General features: G+C 51.4%; 1 protein-coding gene across 5 annotated transcripts in view; it reads right to left on the reverse strand.

The window, feature by feature from the left end:
* Nucleotides 1-20,287, reverse strand: part of SEPTIN11 (septin 11) — a 76,812-nt gene that overhangs the window by 4,950 nt on the left and 51,575 nt on the right. For 4 of the 5 annotated variants that reach the window (XM_038759203.1, XM_038759201.1, XM_038759202.1 and 1 more), the window contains exons 3-9: nucleotides 19,862-20,057; nucleotides 15,931-16,117; nucleotides 9,660-9,821; nucleotides 8,799-8,895; nucleotides 8,121-8,289; nucleotides 5,520-5,652; nucleotides 2,304-2,491 (exon numbers count right to left, since the gene is read on the reverse strand). In XM_038759203.1, the coding sequence (XP_038615131.1) occupies nucleotides 2,304-2,491; nucleotides 5,520-5,652; nucleotides 8,121-8,289; nucleotides 8,799-8,895; nucleotides 9,660-9,821; nucleotides 15,931-16,117; nucleotides 19,862-20,057 (1,132 nt within the window). Of the gene's footprint in view, nucleotides 1-263; nucleotides 424-2,303; nucleotides 2,492-5,519; nucleotides 5,653-8,120; nucleotides 8,290-8,798; nucleotides 8,896-9,659; nucleotides 9,822-15,930; nucleotides 16,118-19,861; nucleotides 20,058-20,287 lie in introns of those variants that run through there. The other variant, XM_038759204.1, reaches the window with a different exon arrangement.

Genomic DNA, 20,287 nt, shown 5'->3' on the forward strand with positions numbered 1-20,287 from the left:
CGTGGGCGAGGAGGGCTCCGCGCCAGCAGGAAACCCAAGATGCTGGGCAGAGGGTTGGCTGAAGCTTTGTTTCGGGGAGTAGGGTCATCAGGCTGCACAGGGGTGGGGAGACCGAGGCCCAGCTGGGGGGGGGGGGGTGGCCCGGGAAGAGTCCGAGGCGGCAGGCGGCCCAGCAGCGAGCCCCCGGCCCTCCCGGCAGAGCCGGTGCAGGGGCGTTCAAATTTGGCAAATCTCCGGCTTGGCCGAAAGGGAATCCAGGTGCCGCGGGGGCACCCGCGAGCCCGCCCCCTTCCCCCCGCGCCCCCGGCTCCAGTGAAATGCGTTAATGGTTATTGGTGGACACAGATGGCTGCAGAGATATTGCTGCACAAGCAGGTGAATGCGGGCCCTCCGCGCCTGGCCAGGGTTTATGTGAAGCTTGCACTGCAAGTTAAAAACAAAACAAAACAGTTAGAAACCATCGCCGTCCCACCTGGCCCACAACAGGCCTGCCGGTCCCAGCGGTCCCCCTGTGCCGCCCCGGGGTGGGCAGAAGCCACTGGGCAGCAGGAGGGGAAGCCCCTTGATGGAGCGGGTGGGGGCACCAATGGAGCGTGGGAGTGGGAAGGGCTGGGCCTGGAGCCAAGACTTGTTATCCCTGGGCTGTTTTTGTGTGCGGTGCCAGTTCTGTTGACGTGGTGGCAGGGTTTTCCCAAGGAGGGAGGGCAGAGCTCTGGGCTCTGAACCACGGGCGAGGGGTAGGTGGGTGCAGTTCCTGGTGTACCTGGCAGCTGGGCACGGACTGGGATCCTGAATCCCCGTCACCAAAATCGGATTCATTCATGCCCCTCCCTCCTGTGCCCCCTCCACGCTCCGGCCAGCTGTCCCCGCCAGACGGCCTCCTCCCCCGGCTTCCCTCATGCCAACCTCTCCAGCCAGAGATGCCTGGTGTGCCACGGATGCGCTAATGCTGCCGCGGCCCACGCTCCGCGTGGCCGGCCTGCAGTAGAGGCCAGCCGGACTGGGGGCTCCGCAGCTGGAACCCAGCTGGGCCGGGCTCACCAGGAGTCCAAGTGCCAACATACCCAGTTAAAAGGGAGTAATATCAAGGCTCTGCTGCCACATACAGTGCAGAGTATGGGCTTGGCTTGGTCAAAAACACACACACACAGGCACACAAGCACACACACTCGTTCTCTCCCTCTCTCTCTGCCCCTTGCAGGCCCATAATTCTGTCTCCTTCGACACATACCCCCTGCTCTCCTGCAGCTCAGAATTTAAAAATTCAAAGTTAATTATTACACCAAGACCGTGCAAGCGTCCATGCCACTGCTGCCCCGTGCCCCCTGCCTGCCCCAGGGGGGGCTCTGATGGAGCCTGGGCCATGGCCACGGGGGATCAGACCATGAAAGGTTGCCCAGGGCCTCTGAGTGGGCAGAGCTGGGTCAGCGAATCCCAGCAAGTGCTGGGGAAGAGGGGTGGAGGAGAAATCTCTCCTTCCTTGTTGTTTTCGCCCAGGAAAGAGCTCAGTCTGCAGCTGCTTCCCCTCAAGCCCCGGGCAGAGAGGAGGACGTGGACGACACTGGCTCATTGGGGCTGATTCGGCTGCCCGAGTCAGGATTTCCCCAGAGGAGCGAGCCTCTCCGAGAAGGTGGTCCTAGGGGCAAACTTTCTCTTCCAACCACGACCCTGGCTAAAGGCGTTGACCAGAAAGAAGGGTGGGCCTCCCGCCTGGGCTGGGGTCTGAGGGGAGGCCAGCCGGCTGACCAGGCATAAGCCCGGGATGCGAGAGACGCAAGGGTCCGGGGCAGCGGCCCAACTTCCCTGCAAAGGGCCAAGTAACGTGCCAACCGAGGAAAGGCCTGGGCCCCTTAGGTACCGCTTTCTCCCCGAGTCCAAGATACCCCCTTCCCAGCCGCCCGGCCTGGCTCACGGTGGCCCTCACTGTGGCCAGGATGCCGGAGAAAGGGCCCGTCTTCCACGTACAGAAGCGGATGAGAGGCACTTGCTTTATTTTATTAAAAAAGAAAAAGAAAAAAAAAAAAAAAAAAGAGTCCGACCGGTCAGAGACCCTCCGGGGCCGGTGCCGAAAACCCCAACATGCGCCCCAGATCTCGGCCCCATTTTATAAATTAATCTCTGTGTACCCTGGTACCCTTCAAAACCTCCAGGGCTCAGTCCCGTGCCCCGGGGGGAGCCAGGTCTGCCCGTGCCATCTGCCGACCGGAGGGGCTCCGTTTCTGAAAGGGGCCTGGCAGCAGAAGACGGGCACAGGGAGAGCCGGCAGAGGCTGCCGGGCTGGGGAGGGGTGAGCCCCTGCTTACTTTTTCTTCTCCTTGTCCTTCTTGGTAGGGGGGGCCCCGGCCTGCTGGCCCTGGGACTGGAGGAGCTGAGCCGCTGCTTTCTTCTTCTGAAAGCTGTTCACCTCATCCTCCAGCTCCTTCTTCTTGTCCTCCACTTTCCGCTTCTCCTCCTGGTGGGTCCGCTTCAGCAGGTCAAACTTTTCGTGCAGCTGGAAGGGGGGACACGGGGGGAGAGGGTGGTCTTATTACTAAGACCTTATTAGTCTTATTACTAAGCACTAAGGTACAGTGCTCTGCATCCAGTAAGTGCTCAATAAATACGATTGAATGAATCATGCCTCTGTGCCATTGGTTCAGTAAGTGCTCAATAAATACGATTGAATGAATTACTGCCATTGGTTGCACAGACCCTCGAACAGATAATAGTAACTGGTATTTGTTAAGCGCTGACTATGTACCAAGCACTGTTCTAAGCATTGGGCTGGATACAAGGTAATCAGGTTGTTTCAAGTAAGGCTTACAGTCTTAATCCCCGTTTTACAGATGAGGTAACTGAGGCATAGAGAAATTAAGTGGCTTGCCCAAGGCCATACAGTAGACAAGCCGCGGAGAAGCAGAGACAAGCAGCAGTGGAGAAGCAGCACGGCTCAGTGGAAAGAGCCCGGGCTTTGGAGTCAGAGGTCATGGATTCAAATCCCGGCTCTGCCAATTGTCAGCTGTGTGACTTTGGGCAAGTCACTTCACTTTTCCGGGCCTCAGTTACCTCATCTGGAAAATGGGGATGGATTCTGTGAGCCCCCCGTGGGACAACATGATCACCTTGTTAACCTGCCCAGCGCTTAGAACAGTGCTTTGCACATAGTAAGCACTAAATACATGCTATCAAAAAAAGAAGTGGTGGAGCCAGGATTAGAACCCACATCCTCTGACCCCCAAGCCCGTGCTCTTGCTACTAAACAACGCTGCTTCTCTGATAAAAGACCAGATCCCGGCCCCTCGCTCTCGGGCGGGTGAACCCTTTGGAGGATGGGGTTTAAAAAGACAACTCGGGGGTAATCATTGGGCTGAGTGGTTTTAGCTGGAGTCAAAATTGTGATTAAATCACCAAGATTTTTTTTTACTATGTGCCAGGCACCAAACTAAGCACTGAGGTAGATACAAGATAGTCAGGTTGGATACAGTCCCTATCCCACACGGGGCTCACAGTATTCATCCCCATTTTATAGATGATGTAAGCAAGGCACAGAGAAGTAAAGTGACTTGCCCCAGGTCACACAGCAGACAAGTGGTGGAGCTGGGATTAGAACCCAGGTCCTTTGACTCTCAGGCCCGTGTTCGATCCACTAAATCGGGCTGCTTGAGTTCCACTTCTGCCTTTTCTTACAGGGTTCACACTATGTCCTCTGCCCGGCTGGGGTCAACCTGTGATGATGATGATGGTATTTGTTAAGCACGCTGACTATGTGCCAAGCACTGTTCTAAGTGCTGGGGGAGATACAAGGTAATCAGGTTGTCCCACAGGGGGGCTCACAGTCTTAATCCCCATTTTTCAGATGAGGTAACTGAGGCACAGAGAAGTGAAGTGACTTGCCCAAAGTTGCGGAGCCGGGATTAGAACCCATGACCTCTGACCCCCAAGCCTGGGCTCTTTCCACTGAGCCACGCTGCTTCTCTGCATTGGCACCGATACTGAAAAGGCACCAACGCCTGGGGCTGGGGGGCACCTGAAGAGGGGGTGGGATCGGCAACAAACCTCAATCTGGGATTGAGAATCATGCCACGCTCATACAGAGATCGGCCAATGCTGCCCATGGGCCTGGGCACCCCAAGAAACACCAGGAACTTCCCAGAGCCAGAGCAGGGGATGGCGATGCCCACTTCCGGCCCCCAAAGAAACGGCCCAACATCCCTGGCACCCAAACAACAGCTGGGCTCAGCAACTCTCCCGCCAGCCAGGGAGACGCTGGCAGCTCAGCATCAAAGAGAGGCAGCGTGGCTCAACGGAAAGAGCCCGGGCTTTGGAGTCAGAGGTCATGGGTTCAAGTCCCGGCTCCGCCACTTGTCAGCTGGGTGACTTTGGGCAAGTCACTTGGCTTCTCTGGGCCTCAGTTACTTCATCTGTAAAATGGGGATGAAGACTGTGAGCCCCCTGTGGGACAACCTGATCACCTTGCAACCTCCCTGGCGCTTAGAACAGTGCTTTGCACATAGTAAGTGCTTAATAAATGCCATTATTATTAGTATTATTATCAAAGGATTCTGTAGGCACTAGACAAGAATTGGGAGAGTTATTGCTCCTCCCACACCCCAGATTCCCACATCACCCCTGGTGGTCCCACCTGCTTATGTTGGGCTCCAGGGGAGACTCAATTGCACGTGGGCAGGTGTCATCCACTCTTTCCCCCAGCCAGCCTGCCACCCCAACACAAATTCAGCCTCCAGGGTGACCACAGCTTGGTGGGCATCACTTACATTTAGGGTACAAACCCCTCCCCTAGCCAGATGAGGAAATGTGGGGTTCCTGAAAGCAGGCTTCCCCTCTTTTCCCTCCTCCCCCTGGTCCTTCTTCTCATTCATTCATTCAATCGTATTTATTGAGCGCTTACTGTGGGCAGAGCACTGTACTAAGCGCTTGGAAAGTACAAGTTGGCAACATATAAAGACGGTCCCTACCCAACACAGGCTCACAGTCTAGAAGGGGGGGACAGACAACAAAACAAAACATGTGGACAGGTATCAAGTCATCAGAACAAATAGAAATAAAGGTAGAAGCAGCGTGGCTCAGTGGAAAGAGCACGGGCTTTGGAGTCGGAGGTCATGGGTTCAAATTCCGGCTCTGCCAATTGTCAGCTGTGTGACTTTGGGCAAGTCACAACTTCTCTGGGCCTCAGTTACCTCATCGGTAAAATGGGGATTAAGACCGTGAGCCCCACGAGGGACAACCTGATCATCTTGTAACCTCCCCAGCGCTTAGAACAGTGCTTTGCACATAGTAAGCGCTTAATAAATGCCATCATTATTATTATTAGATGCACAGCATTAACAAAAGAAATCGAATAGTAAATATGTACAAGTAAAATAGAGTAATAAATCTGTACAAACATATACAGGTGCTGTGGGGAGGGGAAGGAGGTAGGGCGGGGGGGATGGGGAGGAGGAGAGGAAAAAGGGGGCTCAGTCTGGGAAGGCCTAGTCCTTCCCCTACTCTTGTGGGGAGAAACCAATGAGGTCACTCACGTCTTTTTCAGCCTCCTTCAGCTCAGCCTCTTTCTCCTTCACCCTCATGACGAACATCTGCCTCATCTCTTCCTCGGTCTTCTGGAGTTCGCCCAGGAATTCGTTCCTCTTGGCTTCATACGTCTCCTGCAGGCTGGGTGGGCAGAGATAGTGGTGACCCCGTCAGCTCTCGGCCTCCACGGCTTGGGCTGACCCCTCTTTCTGCCTGGGACACCCAGCTGGTCACGGGGGATGAACCAGAGTTCAGGGCTTGGAGGGAATCGGGGTAGACAGAGCCTGGTCCCGGGCTGGACGCCCTGTGGGTGACTGCAGAGGTCCAGCCCTGCCCCTTGGAGACCCGGGATATGCCAGCTTGCCTCTTCTCTTCCTCCTATGGCAGGAGGAGCTCAGGACTTTATGTGGAGGAACTGTGGCTCCCAACGAGCCATCGCTGCCGGGAAATTCCAGCGGCTGGCTCCTGTTTCCTTCCTAATTAGCCTCAGATTTATGGAGCAGAAAGTGCAATGGAACGGAAGGGAAAACACAAGTGGGAAACCAAGATGATTTGTGGAGTGGGTGTCAGGAAATTGGTGTGTGCGCGTGTGCACACACACACACACACAATCTAGCCTCCTCCTCCACCTCCAGGAATTCAGGAAGTTCTGCTCCTGACACTGATTTTAATAATAAGGATGGTATTTGTTAAGCGCTTACTATGTGCCAAGCACTGTTCTAATAGCATGAGCTTTGTACATTGCATATTTAAAGCCAAGGTGGTTTCCCTCTGGGAAACACACACACACACACACACACACACACACACACACACACACACACACACACACACACGTACGTACGTACAAGACTCAGGCCTGCCCATAAGCTCCATTCCTGGAAGCCCAGCCTGAGGAGGAGGGTGGAATCTCGGAAGTAGAGAGGAGCAGGAGGAAGGAGAGGGACGGATGGGCCCCAGCCCCTGGGACCACAGGAAGATGCCCTTCCTACCCGATGCCTTCTCAGGGACCGAATCCCAATTCTCCCACTGAGCCGTTGCTGCCGGGAAATTCCAACCGCTGGCTCCTGTCTCCTTCCTAACTGGCCTCAGATTTATGGAGCATAAAGTGCAGTGGACCGGATGGGAAAACACAAGTGGGAAACCAGGGTGATTTGTGGAGCGGGCGTCAGGAAATTGGCGTGTGCGCGCGCGCACACACACACACAAACACACACAAGATCTAGCTTCCTCCTCCTTGAGGAATTCAGGAAATTCTGCTCCTGAGACTGACCGATACCACGGCCTTCGTAATGGGACAGTGAGGACAGGGAGAGGGGGCGGGAGGAGCTGAGTCTGCGGTGGGGAATGTTAGACAGGAATCAAACCCACCCCTGACCTCAGACTATCCACTACGCCATGCTATTTCATTCATTCAATCGTATTTATTGAGCGCTTACTGTGTGCAGAGCACTGTACTAAGCGTTTGGGAAGTACAAGTCGGCAACGTATAGAGACGGTCCCTACCCAACAAGGGGCTCACGGTCCAGAAGTCTAGATTTGCTTCATGAAAATCGGGTTGGACACAGTCCCTGTCCCACATGGAGCAGCAGCATGGCAGGGTGGAAGGGCACAGGCTTGAAGGTTGTGTTCTAATCCCAGCTCCGCCATTTGTCTGCTGTGTGACCTTGGGGAAGCCACTTGACTTCTCTGTGGCTAAGCGCTTATAGTACAGTGCTCTGCACACAGTAAGCGCTCAATAAATACGATTGAATGAATCTGCAAAACGGGAATTGAGACTGTGAACCCCTTGGGGGACAACCTGATTACCTTGTATATATATTATTTTGTTAGTATGTTTGGTTTTGTTCTCTGTCTCCCCCTTTTAGACTGTGAGCCCACTGTTGGGCAGGGACTATCTCTATATGTTGCCAATTTGTACTTCCCAAGCGCTTAGTACAGTGCTCTGCACATAGTAAGTGCTCAATAAATACGATTGATGATGATGATGTTAGTATATTACCTTGTATATATGTTTGTACGTATTTATTACTCTATTTTACTTGTACATATCTATTCTATTTTATTTTGTTAATATTGTTTGGTTTTGTTCTCTGTCTCCCCCTTCTAAACTGTGAGCCCACTGTTGGGTAGGGACCGTCTGTATATGTTGCCAACTTGTACTTCCCAAGCGCTTAGTACAGTGCTCTGCACACAGTAAGCGCTCAATAAATACGATTGATAGATTGTATGTGCCTCAGCGCTTAGAACAGTGCTTGGCACATAGTAAGCGCTTAACAAATACCATTATCATTATTATTATTATTCAATCCCCATTTTCCAGGTGAGGTAACTGAGGCTCAGAGGAGTGAAGTAACTTAACTTGCCCAGGGTCACACAGCGGAGACGTGGTGGAGCCGGGATTAGAACCCATGACCTTCTGACTCCCGGGCCTGGGCTGGCCAGAGATGAGCATCTCCAAGATACAGCAGATCGACTACACGCCCACCCCCAACAGCTCAACAGGCCCTGTTGATCCGCGCAAACCCCATCCCGAAGCCAACGAAGACTACAGCTCCCGAATCTTGGCCCCGGCCGTTCCTCCCGTTCAGGGCCCCGCCGGCCGGTACCTGAAGGGCTCGCTGTCCGGGTCGGTGTCCTTGAAGCCCATCTCGTCGAGCTTGCAGCGGCGGTACAGTTCGTAGTGCTGGGTGTGCGTCTGCTCCCGCAGGTCCTCCATGTTCACCCTGATCAGCATCTCCCGCAGCTTCACGAAGTCACAGTGGTTCTCGTTCTCCACTGCAAGACAGCGCGAGGTTGCTGGCGTGCCCGGGGCTCTCTCGCTCAGAGCTGGGGACCCTCCGTGCCCAGAGGTGAGAATGAGGCTGGACTGGGGCCAGGGCAGGGAAGATCAGCAGGCAGAGCCAGTCCTCCTCCCTCCTACTGCTTCAACCGGGCCTAACTGGATTGTAAATCCCAGAGCGGTCCCTTGCCCCCGGGAGAGAGGTACGGGGCTCAGGACGTCAGAGAGGAAGCAAATGAGCCGCCCCCCTCCCCTCCTGCTAGCCAGCTGCCCTGCCCTCCCAGTTTGGAGAGAACCAGCCTCCTCAGGCTTCATGTCCTTCCTCCTTCCTCCCCTCCCGGTCACCGTTTCCCTCCCGTGACCCAATTTCTTCCCTTCCAGAGGTTGGTTAGCCAGGCCCACAGACCAGGGGGCAGGAAGGGAGCAGTGTCCTTTCTTGACCCTCCCAGCCTCAGGGCCGGGCCACCATTTCTGCCAAGACCACCCCAACTGGCCTGGCACGCACCCTGCACCACGCCCCACGGGTATTGCCTGGCCTTGGCCATCTTGTTGCCGATCTTCACCTCCTCGGTGCTGCCAACCACGGCGAACGGAAGGTGGACCTGTTGGAGAGAAGGACCACTTCTGGGTTTTGGTCTTTTTAATGGCATTTATGAAGTGCTTTATTATACGGCAAGCGCTGTTTTAACACTGGAGTAGATACACATTTGAGCCCCCTCCTTCCTCTCCTCCTCGCCTTACCTCCTTCCCCTCCCCACAGCACCTGTATATATGTATGTTTGTACGTATTTATTACTCTATTTATTTTACTTGTACATACTTATTCTATTTATTTCATTTTGTTAATATGTTTTGTTTTGTTGTCTGTGTCCCCCTTCTAGACTGTGAGCCTGCTTTTGGGTAGGGACTGTTTCTATACATTGCCAACTTGTACTTCCCAAGCGCTTAGTACATTCATTCATTCATTGAATTGTATTTATTGAGCGCTTACTGGGTGCAGAGCACTGTGCTCTGCACCCAGTAAGCGCTCAGTAAATACGATTGAATGAATGAGTTTGAACCAGGTTGGACCCTCAATCTCCAGCTCTGGGCCCTATCCTCTCAATACCTGGATCTGTGCCTTGATTCCCAGTAATGATAACAATGATAATAATAATTATGGTATTTGTTAAATGCTTCCTGTGTGCCAGGCTCTGTACTAAGCGCTGAGGTGGATACAAGCGAATCGGGTTGGGTGCAGTCCCTGTCCCATGTGAAGCTTTGGTACCAGAGAGAGGGACTGAGGAGGTGGGGCAGACAAGAGGCATCGGAAAGACAGGGTGATACCACCACCCGTGCCCTCTGCCCCCGGGGCCAGGGGACTTACACTCATGGTGGTGTTGATCTCGGCCACGGTCTCCTCATCTGTGGGGAACTGGTAGATCTGCACCCCGTTGCTCACGAGCTCGCTCATGATCTTGCTCTTGAACCTGTGCAGCTCGTTCTTGGCGATGGTGTCCGCCTTGGCGATGATGGGGATGATGTTCACCTGCAAATCCGGCCAGCCTGGCTCAGCCCGGGACTTCGGCACCGTGCCTGCCCCACCGTGCTCTCCTCCCACCATCGTGCCCTGTTGCATATGCCCTCCTCCCACAACCGTGCCCTCCTCCACCCACCGTGGCCTGCCTCTCCATGCTCTTCTCCCGACATTGGGCCCTGGTCCACATGCTCTCCCCTCTCACAACCCTGGCCTGCCCCATCGTGCCCTCTTCTTCCCACCGTGTCCTTCCTCTCTATGCCCTCTTCCCCACAATATGCCCTGCCTTATAATGCCCTCCTCCTCACACCAAGCCCCACCATGCCCTCATCCACAACTGTGACCTGCCTCTCCAGGCCCTCCTCCCCCAGCCAAACGACGCCCTCCCCAAACTGTGCCCCAGACCGAGGATAGGGCAGAGGGGGTGGGCTAGGGCTAGGAGAGGGTAAACCATTTAGCTGGGAACAAGTTAGGCTACATTTCCAGGGGGAACTGAGACTGGACAAGAGAGGTGTGACCCTCCCTGCCAATTAAAAAGCACACAGACCCAATCAGAAAGCACACAAAAGAACCCATCACCTGATCAGAAATCCACATCCACCTAGGGCAAACCCAATAGCTTGGTTGGACTCCATGCTGACACTCAAGTGTGACAAAGCGTAAGCTCCCTCTTGACTGTAATCTTGTTTTGGGCAGGGAAAGTGCTTATCAACTCTGTTATATTTTATTCTCCCAAGCACTTAGTTCACTGATCTTCACACAGTAAGAGTTCAATAAATATGCCTGACTGATTAAGATATACAGTGTGGCTAAGAGAAGCAGCGTGGCTCAGTGAAAAAAGCCCGGGCTTTGGAGTCAGAGGTCAGGGGTTCAAATCCCGGCTCCGCCAAGTGTCAGTTGTGTGACTTTGGGCAAGTCACTTCACTTCTCTGTGCCTCAGTTACCTCATCTGTAAAATGGGGATTAAGACTGTGAGCCCCCTGTGGGACAACCTGATCACCTTGTATCCTCCCCAGTGTTTAGAACAGTGCTTTGCACATAATAAGCACTTAATAAATGCCATTATTATTATTATTATTATTATTATTATTATATGCATCTGCACACTCAGGACAATTTGGACAGGAAATGGCAGAGTAAACTAGAGGCTCAGAACTGCAGCCTGGGAGACAGAAGATCTGGGTGCTCAGTGCCTCAGTTTCTTCATCTGTAAAATGAGGAACAGAGACCTATTCACCCTACTTCTTAGATTGTGTGCCCTTTGTGGGACAGTGACTGTGTCGGATCTGCTCATACCTACACCACCCAATAAGTGCTTAATTAATGCCATCACTAATTTTAAATGAGACCCCACCAGGTTCTGGCTTCTTTGCCCAATGCAAGCCCAGTTGTGGGGTGGGCTGGGAGGATTTTCTGTTTTTTTGGGTATTTTTTAATGGTACAGATGATGATGATGGCATTTATTAAGCGCTTACTATGTGCAAAGCACTGTTCTAAGTGCTGGGGAGGTTACAAGGTGATCAGGTGGTCCCACGGGGGGCTCACAGTCTTAATCCCCATTTTACAGATGAGGTAACTGAGGCACAGAGAAGTTAACTGACTTGCCCAAAGTCACATAGCTGACAGTTGGCAGAGCCGGGATTTGAACCCCTGACCTCTGACTCCAAAGCCTGGGCTCTTTCCACTGAGCCACGCTGCTTCTCAGGAAGGTCTTATGTGCCCGGCGCTGTAGTAAGCACTGGGGTAGATACCAGCTAATCAGGTTGGACACAGGCCCTGTCCCACATGGGGCTCACAGTCTTAATCCCCATTTTGAAGATGAGGTAACTGAGGCAGAGAGGAGTTAAGTGACTTGCCCATGGTCACACAGCAGACATGTGACGGAGCCAGGATTAGAAACCAGGTCCTTTTGACTCCCGGGCCTGTGTTCTATCCACTAAGCCACGTTGATGCTACTGAGAGCTCACCTCCTCCAGGAGGCCTTCCCAGACTGAGCCCCTTCCTTCCTCTCCCCCTCGTCCCCCTCTCCATCCCCCACATCTTACCTCCTTCCCTTCCCCACAGCACCTGTGTATATGTATATATGTCTGTACATATTTATTACTCTATTTATTTTACTTGTACATATCTATTCTATTTATTTTATTTTGTTAGTATGTTTGGTTTTGTTCTCTGTCTCCCCCTTTTAGACTGTGAGCCCACTGTTGGGTAGGGACCGTCTCTATATGTTGCCAACTGGTACTTCCCAAGCGCTTAGTACAGTGCTCTGCACACAGTAAGCCCTCAATAAATACGATGGATTGATTGATTGATGCCAAGTCAATCTGGAAGGCGGGGATTTGGGCGGGGGTTCAGTCTGAGCTGGGGATCCTGGGGCTGAGCGAAGGAGAAGGAGAGAATGACTATCCTGAGTGATTGGGAATTGTGGGGCAGACAAGCGCTTAGTACAGTGCTCTGCACACAGTAAGCGCTCAATAAATACGATTGAATGAATGAATGAATGAAGAGTCTCTTTAGAAAACGATATCAACTCTGTTACACCACTGGGGGACACCACAGTCCATCACTAGCCTCTTAGGTTCCAGGGAGACACTAAGATCCCGGACAAAGAAGCCATCAGGTTGGCTTGGACAGATCATCATCATCATCATCAATCATATTTATTGAGCGCTTACTATGTGCAGAGCACTGTACTAAGCGCTTGGGAAGTACAAATTGGCAACATATAGAGACAGTCCCTACCCAACAGTGGGCTCACAGTCTAAAAGGGGCGGGGGGGGGGGGGGGGGGGGGATGAACCAGGATAATAATAATAATAGCATTTGTTAAGCACTTACTATGTGCAGAGCACTGTTCTAAACGCTGAGGGGGGATACAAGGTGATCAAGTTGTTCCACTTAGGGCTCACAGTCTCAATCCCCATTTTACAGAAGAGGTAACTGAGGCTCAGAGAAGTGAAGTGACTTGCCCAAGGTCAGATAGCAGACATGTGGCGGAACCGGGATTCAAACCCATGACCTCTGACTCCAAAGCCCGTGCTCTTTCATCATCACCATCAATCGTATTTATTGAGCGCTTACTATGTGCAGAGCACTGTACTAAGCGCTTGGGAACTACAAATTGGCAACATCTAGAGACAGTCCCTACCCAACAGTGGGCTCACAGTCTAAAAGGGGGAGACAGAGAACAAAGCCAAACATACTAACAAAATAAAATAAATAGAATAGATATGTACAAATAAAATAATTAAATAGAGTAAAAAATATGTACAGACATATATACATATATACAGGTGCTGTGGGGAAGGGAAGGAGGTAAGATGGGGGGGATGGAGAGGGGGACGAGGGGGAGAGGAAGGAAGGGGCTCAGTCTGGGAAGGCCTCCTGAAGCCTCATGGCTCTTTCCACTGAGCCATGCTGCTTCTCTAATGATGGCATTTATTAAGCACTTACCATGTGCAAAGCACTGTTCTAAGCGCTGGGGAGGTTACAAGGTGATCAGGTTGTCCCACAGGGGGCTTCACAGTTTTAATCCCCATTTTACAGATGAGGTAGCTGAGGCACAGAGAAGTAAAGTGACTTGCCCAAAGTCACACAGCCGACAATTGGCAGAGATGGGATTCGAACCCATGACCTCTGACTCCAAAGCCGGGGCTCTTTCCACTGAGGCATGCTGCTTCTTCAGGGAGTGACTCTGTCCAGGCCCCTTCCCCACCCACTCTCTGACCTCTAGGAAATTTTCCCGGCGAAAAGCACGGTTCACGAGCAGGGTGAAAGAGAGGTTCATAAGAGTCTCCCCCTATAATAATAATAAAAATAGCATTTGTTAAGCACTTACTATGTGCAAAGCACCGTTCTAAGCGCTGGGGAGGTTACAAGGTGATCAGGTTATCCCACGGGGGGCTCACAGTCTTAATCCCCATTTTACAGATGAGGTAACTGAGGCACAGGGAAGTGAAGTGACTTGCCCAGTCACACAGCTGGCAATTGGCAGAGCCAGGATTTGAACCCATTCATTCATTCATTCAATCATATTTATTGAGCGCTTACTGTGTGCAGAGTACTGGACTAAGCGCTTGGGAAGTACAAGTTGGCAACATATAGAGACAGTCCCTACCCAACAGCGGGCTCACAGTCTAGAAGGGGGAGACAGAGAACAAAACAAAACATATTAACAAAATAAAATAAATAGAATATGTACAAATAAAATAGAGTAATAAATCCACACAAACATATATACATAAATACAGGTGCTGTGGGGAGGGGAAGGAGGTAAGGCAGGGGGGGATGGGGAGGGGGAGGAGAGGGAGAGGAAGGAGGGGGCTCAGTCTGGGAAGCCCATGACCTCTGACTTCAAAGCCCGTCCTCTTTCCACTAGACACGCTGCTTCTGCTTCTAGACTGTGAGCCCAATGTTGGGTAGAGACCGTCTCTATATGTTGCCGACTTGTACTTCCCAAGCGCTTAGTACAGTGCTCTACACACAGTAAGCCCTCAATAAATACGATTGAATGAATGAATGAATGAATGTGAAGCCTGGTGCTGTGTTGTAGACAGGACCACGGGAATTGCTGGGTGGGAGAAAGGATCTGGAGTGGCTCCGTTTGGGCCAAAGGGAAACGCTTCCGGGAAGAACACCACAGGATCCGATCTCAGGGGCCAGGGTAGAACCTTCGGGAGTCACCCGCTGAATCAATCAATTGTATTTATTAATAATAATGATGGCATTTATTAAGCGCTTACTATATGCAAAGCACTGTTCTAAATGCTGGAAATAATGATGGCATTTGTTAAGCGCTTACTATGAGTGAAGCACTGTTCTAAGCGCTGGAGGGGGGATACCAGGTAATCAGGTTGTCCCACGTGGGGCTCACAGGCTTCATCCCCATTTGACAGAGAAGATAATAACGATGATAGCATTTGTTAAGCACTTACTTTGTGCAAAGCACTGTTCTAAGCACTGGGGGGGATACAAGGTCACCAGGTTGTCCCACGTGGGGCTCACAGGCTTCATCCCCATTTGACAGATGAGGCACAGAGGAGAATAATAACGATGATGGCATTTGTTAAGCGCTTACTATGTGCAAAGCACTGTTCTAAGCACTGGGGAGGATACAAGGTGATCAAGTTGTCCCATGTGGGGCTCACAGTTTTAATCCCCATTTTCCAGATGAGGTAATTGAGGCATAGAGAAGTTAAGTGACTTGCCCAAAGTCACACAGCTGGCAATTGGCACAGCAGAGAACCTATGACCTCTGGCTCCCAAGCCCAGGCTCTTTCCAGTGAGCCACGCTGCTTCTCTTATTGAGCGCTGTGTGCAGAGCGTTGTACTAAGCGCTTGGGAGAGCATAACAAAGCAGAGTTATTGGACACGTTCCCTGCCCACAACGAGGTCACACTGAATCATCCCAAGTCCTGCTATGACCCCCTGACTGTAGGGACTGTCTCTAAATGTTGCCAACTTGTACTTCCCAAGCGCTTAGTACAGTGCTTTGCACACAGTAAGCGCTCAAAAAATACGATTGACTGATTGATTGGCTGAATGAACGGTGACTCAGGAGACCAAGGAAAGTGATAGCAACAGCTTGGACCTCCATGGAGACCAGCCAGCTCCTTGCCCTCTTCAGACACCTTGAAAGTGGAAATCTTGAAATATAATAATAATAATAATGGCATTTATGAAGCGTTTACTATGTGCAAAGCACTGTTCTAAGCGCTGGGGAGGTTACAAGGTGATCAGGATGTCCCACATGGGGCTCACAGTCTTCATCCCCATTTTACAGATGAGAGAACTGAGGCACAGAGAAGTGAAGTGACTTGCCCGAAGTCACACAGCTGACAAGTGGCGGAGCCGGGATTTGAACCCATGACCTCTGACTCCAAAGCCCGGGCTCCTTTCCACTGAGCCACGCTGCTTCTCTAGCCATGCTGCTTCTCTACCTCCTGTACTGCACCTCCTCACATCCCCTTCCCCCAGCCACGGCAGAGTCACAGAGTCAAGACGGGGGCACGCTGCGGAAACACCACCGGTAGCGGAAGACCGGTCCGGATTATTGCAGAAAGGCTAACGCCGCCTTGCTTAGCCCCCTCTTGGGACCCAGCCTGGGCCGGGGCGGTCAGTACCTTGCTGTCGAGCTTCTTCATGGTGACCAGGTCCAGGGACTTGAGTGAGTGGCCCGTGGGTGCGATGAAGTAGAGGCAGGCATGGACCCTGGTGTCGTGATAATTGAACAGGGAACGCTTGATCTTCAGCTCCTCCTGAAGGAAGGCTTCGAACTGGGTGTCGATGTATTCCACTATGGGTTTGTAGCTGGGGCGGGGAAGGAGATGCTTCAGCTGGGCTTCCGGATGACACCACATCGGGCAGCCCGGAGGCATCGAAATCAAGGCCTCCCCATTCCCCAGGGGCTCCCTCAGGCGCTAACATAGGCAAATCTGCATAAAACCATCGCCCCTCCCCATCCCTTAGAACTTTTTTACAGTCTTCCTAATCTGTGGGCCGATGTGGGACAGGAACTATGAATAATAATCATCATCACCACCATTGTGGTATCCGTTAAGGGCTTGCTAAGTGCCAAGCACCGTGCTAAGTGCTGGGGTGGATACAAGCAAATTGTGTTGGACACAGTCCCAGTCCCAAGTGGGGCCACAGTTTCAATCCCCATTTTAATAATAATGATGATAATAATAATAATAATGGCATTTGTTAAGTGCTTGCTATGTGCCAAGCGCTTTTAAGGCTGGAGCACTGTTTTACAGATGAGATACCTGAGGCACAAAGAAATGAAGGGATTTGCCCAAGGCCACACATCAGACAAGTGGCGGAGGCGGGATTAGAACCCATGTCCTCTGATTTCCAGACCCGTGCTCTTTCCACTAGGCCACGCTGCTTCCACATCATCTATGCACTTGGGTCTGTATTCCCTAAGCCCTTTGAGACATGAGAAAGTACGTATGTAGATATCCTTATATTAGATTACTTCTCCTACCTGTCATGTATTTGTCTGTTTCCCCCAGTAGACTAAAAGCTCTTTGTATGCAGCAATCATCCCTACCAACTCTACTGTACTGTCCTCTTCCACGTGCTTTTTATTTTTCATAGTGGCATCTGTTAAGCACTTACTATGTCCCAGGCACTGTACTAAGCACTGCATAGATATAAGGTAATCAGGTTGGACACAGTCCATGTCCCACATGGGGCTCCCAGTTTTAATCCTCATTTTACAGATGAGATGACTGAGGCACAGAGCAGTCAAGTGACTTGCCCAAGGTCACATGACAGGTGGCAGAGCCAGGATTAAAACCCAATTTCTCTGACTCTCATGCCCAGGCTCTTTCCACTAGGCCATGCTGCTTGGCACACAAAAACTAAGCCCCCTTTTCCCTCAGCTCCCCCTCTCCCTGCCCCACAGAACTCGTGTATATATATATTAACATATCTCTAATTCTATTTATACTAATGCCTATTTATTTGGTTTGATATGTATATATCTGTAATTCTATTTATATAGATGCCTGCTTACTTGTTTTGATGTCTGTCTCCCCACTTCTAGACTGTGAGCCCCTTGTTGGGCAGGGATTGTCACTCTCCCTATTTCTGAATAGTAATTTAATACTAATGATGGCATTTATTAAGCACTTACTATGTGCAAAGCACTGTTCTAAGCACTGGGGAGACTACAAGGTGATCAGGTTGTCCCACAGGGGGCTCACAGTCTTAATCCCCATTTTACAGATGAGGTAACTGAGGCCCAGAGAAGTTAAGTGACTTGCCCGAAGTCACACAGCTGACAATTGGCAGAGCTGGGATTCGAACCCCTGACCTCTGACTCCAAAGCCCGTGCTCTTTCCACTGAGCCACGCTGCTTCTCTACAAGTGCTTAGGACAGTGCTCTGCACACAGTAAGCATTCAATAAATATGATTGAACAAATGAAGTGCCCAATAAATACCAGATTGATTGACGCCCATCCCCTTCCAGTCCTCACCTCCCCCTCAATTCCTGCTCCTCTTCTGCTTCCCTCTCCCAAATGGAAAAGTTGGCACCCCTCAGCCCCCAAATCAGCTATGCCTCAGAGGGAAACGTCCCTTTTCAACCAATCACATCCCAACCTACGACACAGCCTCCGTTCCCAGCTGAATTTTAGAATCAGATCTATGGATTATTATTTCAGACTCAGCCTCAAGGGCTCTGTCACTTGAGCCATAAGATGCAGGGGAGGAAGTTAGGCAACGGCTGTCAAGAGATGTAAGAGTAAAAATAAATAAACCGAAGAGAAACATTTGGTCTCTAGGCTAGCATCACGCTCTCCGCCTGCGTCTCCTTGGTAACCTTACGTGATGTGACCCAGATGAGTCAGAGGTTTTCTAAAGACGCTTCAAGCTGGAGTCCTGGGGGAGTGATCCTGCTGGGTGGGGTGGTCCCGAGGTAATAATAATAATAATAATAGTAATAATAATGACGGTACAAGGTAATCAGGTTGTCCCACGTGGGGCTCACAGTCAATCCTCATTTTACAGATGAGGTAACTGAGGCACAGAGAAGTTAAGTGACTTGCCCAAGGTCACACAGCAGACAAGTGGCGGAGCCGGGATTAGAACCCACATCCTCTGACTCCCAAGCCCAGGCTGTTTCCACTAAGCTCATCGATCATCGACCAGGACACCTACTCCGCGGTGGGTGCCGGGCACGGTGGGCAGCGAGAGGTGATGAAGGAGAAGCACTAAGGCCTGGTGGCAAGAGCAGAACCGGGAGCTGGGAAACCTGGGTTCTAACCAGGGCTCATTCCCTTGCCCGCTGTGTGCTCTTGGACAAATCACTTAACTTCTCTGTGCCTCACGTCTCTCAGCTGTAAAATGGGGATTAAAATCCTGTTCTCCCTCCTCTTAGACTGAGCCCTATATAATAATAATAATAATCATGGCATTTATTAAGCGCTTACTATGTGCAACGCACTATTCTAAGCGCTGGGGAGGTTACAAGGTGATCAGATTGTCCCACGGGGGGGGCGCTCAGTGTTAATCCCCATTTTACAGATGAGATGACTGAGGCCCAGAAATGAAGTCACTTGACTAAAGTCACACAGCCGACAATTGGCGGAGCTGGGATTTGAACCCATGACCTCTGACTCCAAAGCCTGTGCTCTTTCCACTGAGCCATGCTGCATCTCTATATAGGGGATGGGGACTGTGTCTGATCTGACTGTGTTGGAGCTAGCACAGCATTTGGCACATAGTAGATGCTTGATAAACATCACGGTTATTAGCACCATCATTAATGGCATTTATTGAATGCATTCTGTGTGCAAAGCACCGTATTAAGCATTCGGGAGAACACAATACAACAGAGTTGGTAGACGCATTCCCTACCACAACAAGCTTGCAGCCTAGAGGGGGAGACAGGCATTAATAAAAGTAAATAACAATTATCCTTAACAATATTGAAGATTCCTCCTCGGAGAAGAGATCCTGAAAATCCCAAATCCAGCCTCACCAGTGAATTGGAAACTCTGGAAAGAGGGATCTAAAAGGATTCATCCAGTAGCATTTATTGAAGACCCCGGGTCCTGTAATAGATGCCTGGTTGGACACGAGTAGGGAAGACATGGCTCTGGCCTTCCAAGCTGCTTTCAGTCTACTAGAGAAGCAGCACGGCTCAGTGGAAAGAGCCCGGGCTTTGGAGTCAGAGGTCACGGCTTCAAATCCCGGCTCCGCCAACTGTCAGCTGTGTGACTTTGGGCAAGTCACTTCACTTCTCTGGGCCTCAGTTCCCTCATCTGTAAAATGGGGATTAAGATGTGAGCCCCCCGTGGGATGATCTGATCACCTTGTAACCTCCCCAGCGCTTAGAACGGTGCTTTGCACATAGTAAGCAGTTAATAAACGCCATCATTATTATTATTTTTATTACTACATAACCCCCCGTGTGAGCCATATTTACGGACCAACAGCCTCTTGGGATGGGCTCTTTTACGTGTCCAGTGTGGCACCCCCTCCTACCAGCTGGCATCAGAGAGAGACACGGCTCCAGGCCCGTCCCGAGGAACCAGGCTCACCTGTCATCTTTGTTGATCTGGTCTCCGAAGCCCACCGTGTCCACGATGGTCAGCTTCAGGCGCACGTTGCTCTCCTGGAGCTCGTAACTCCGGGCTTTCAACCGCACCCCGGGCTCGTTGTGCGTGGCCGGCTCGCTCTCGAATTTGGTGTTGAACAGGGTGTCCATCAGCGTCGACTTGCCGATGCCAGTCTCTCCTGAACGGGGACAGAAAGTTGTCAGGACTTGGGCCTCGCCACCCGCCCTCGGCTGCCTGCTGTTTGCCTGAACCACCATGGGCAGTTTTGTAGCCCCTAAGAGCCAGGGCTACAGCCCGGCCCCTTAAAAAGCCCGCCATCTGGCCCCACCTTCCCCCCATAAAAGTAACAGTGATGGTATTAGTGCTTACAATGTGCCAACAGCTGTGATAAGCACTGGGGTAGGTACA

The sequence above is a fragment of the Tachyglossus aculeatus genome, chromosome 17 (genome assembly GCF_015852505.1).
Source record: "Tachyglossus aculeatus isolate mTacAcu1 chromosome 17, mTacAcu1.pri, whole genome shotgun sequence".
Taxonomy (NCBI): domain Eukaryota; kingdom Metazoa; phylum Chordata; class Mammalia; order Monotremata; family Tachyglossidae; genus Tachyglossus; species Tachyglossus aculeatus.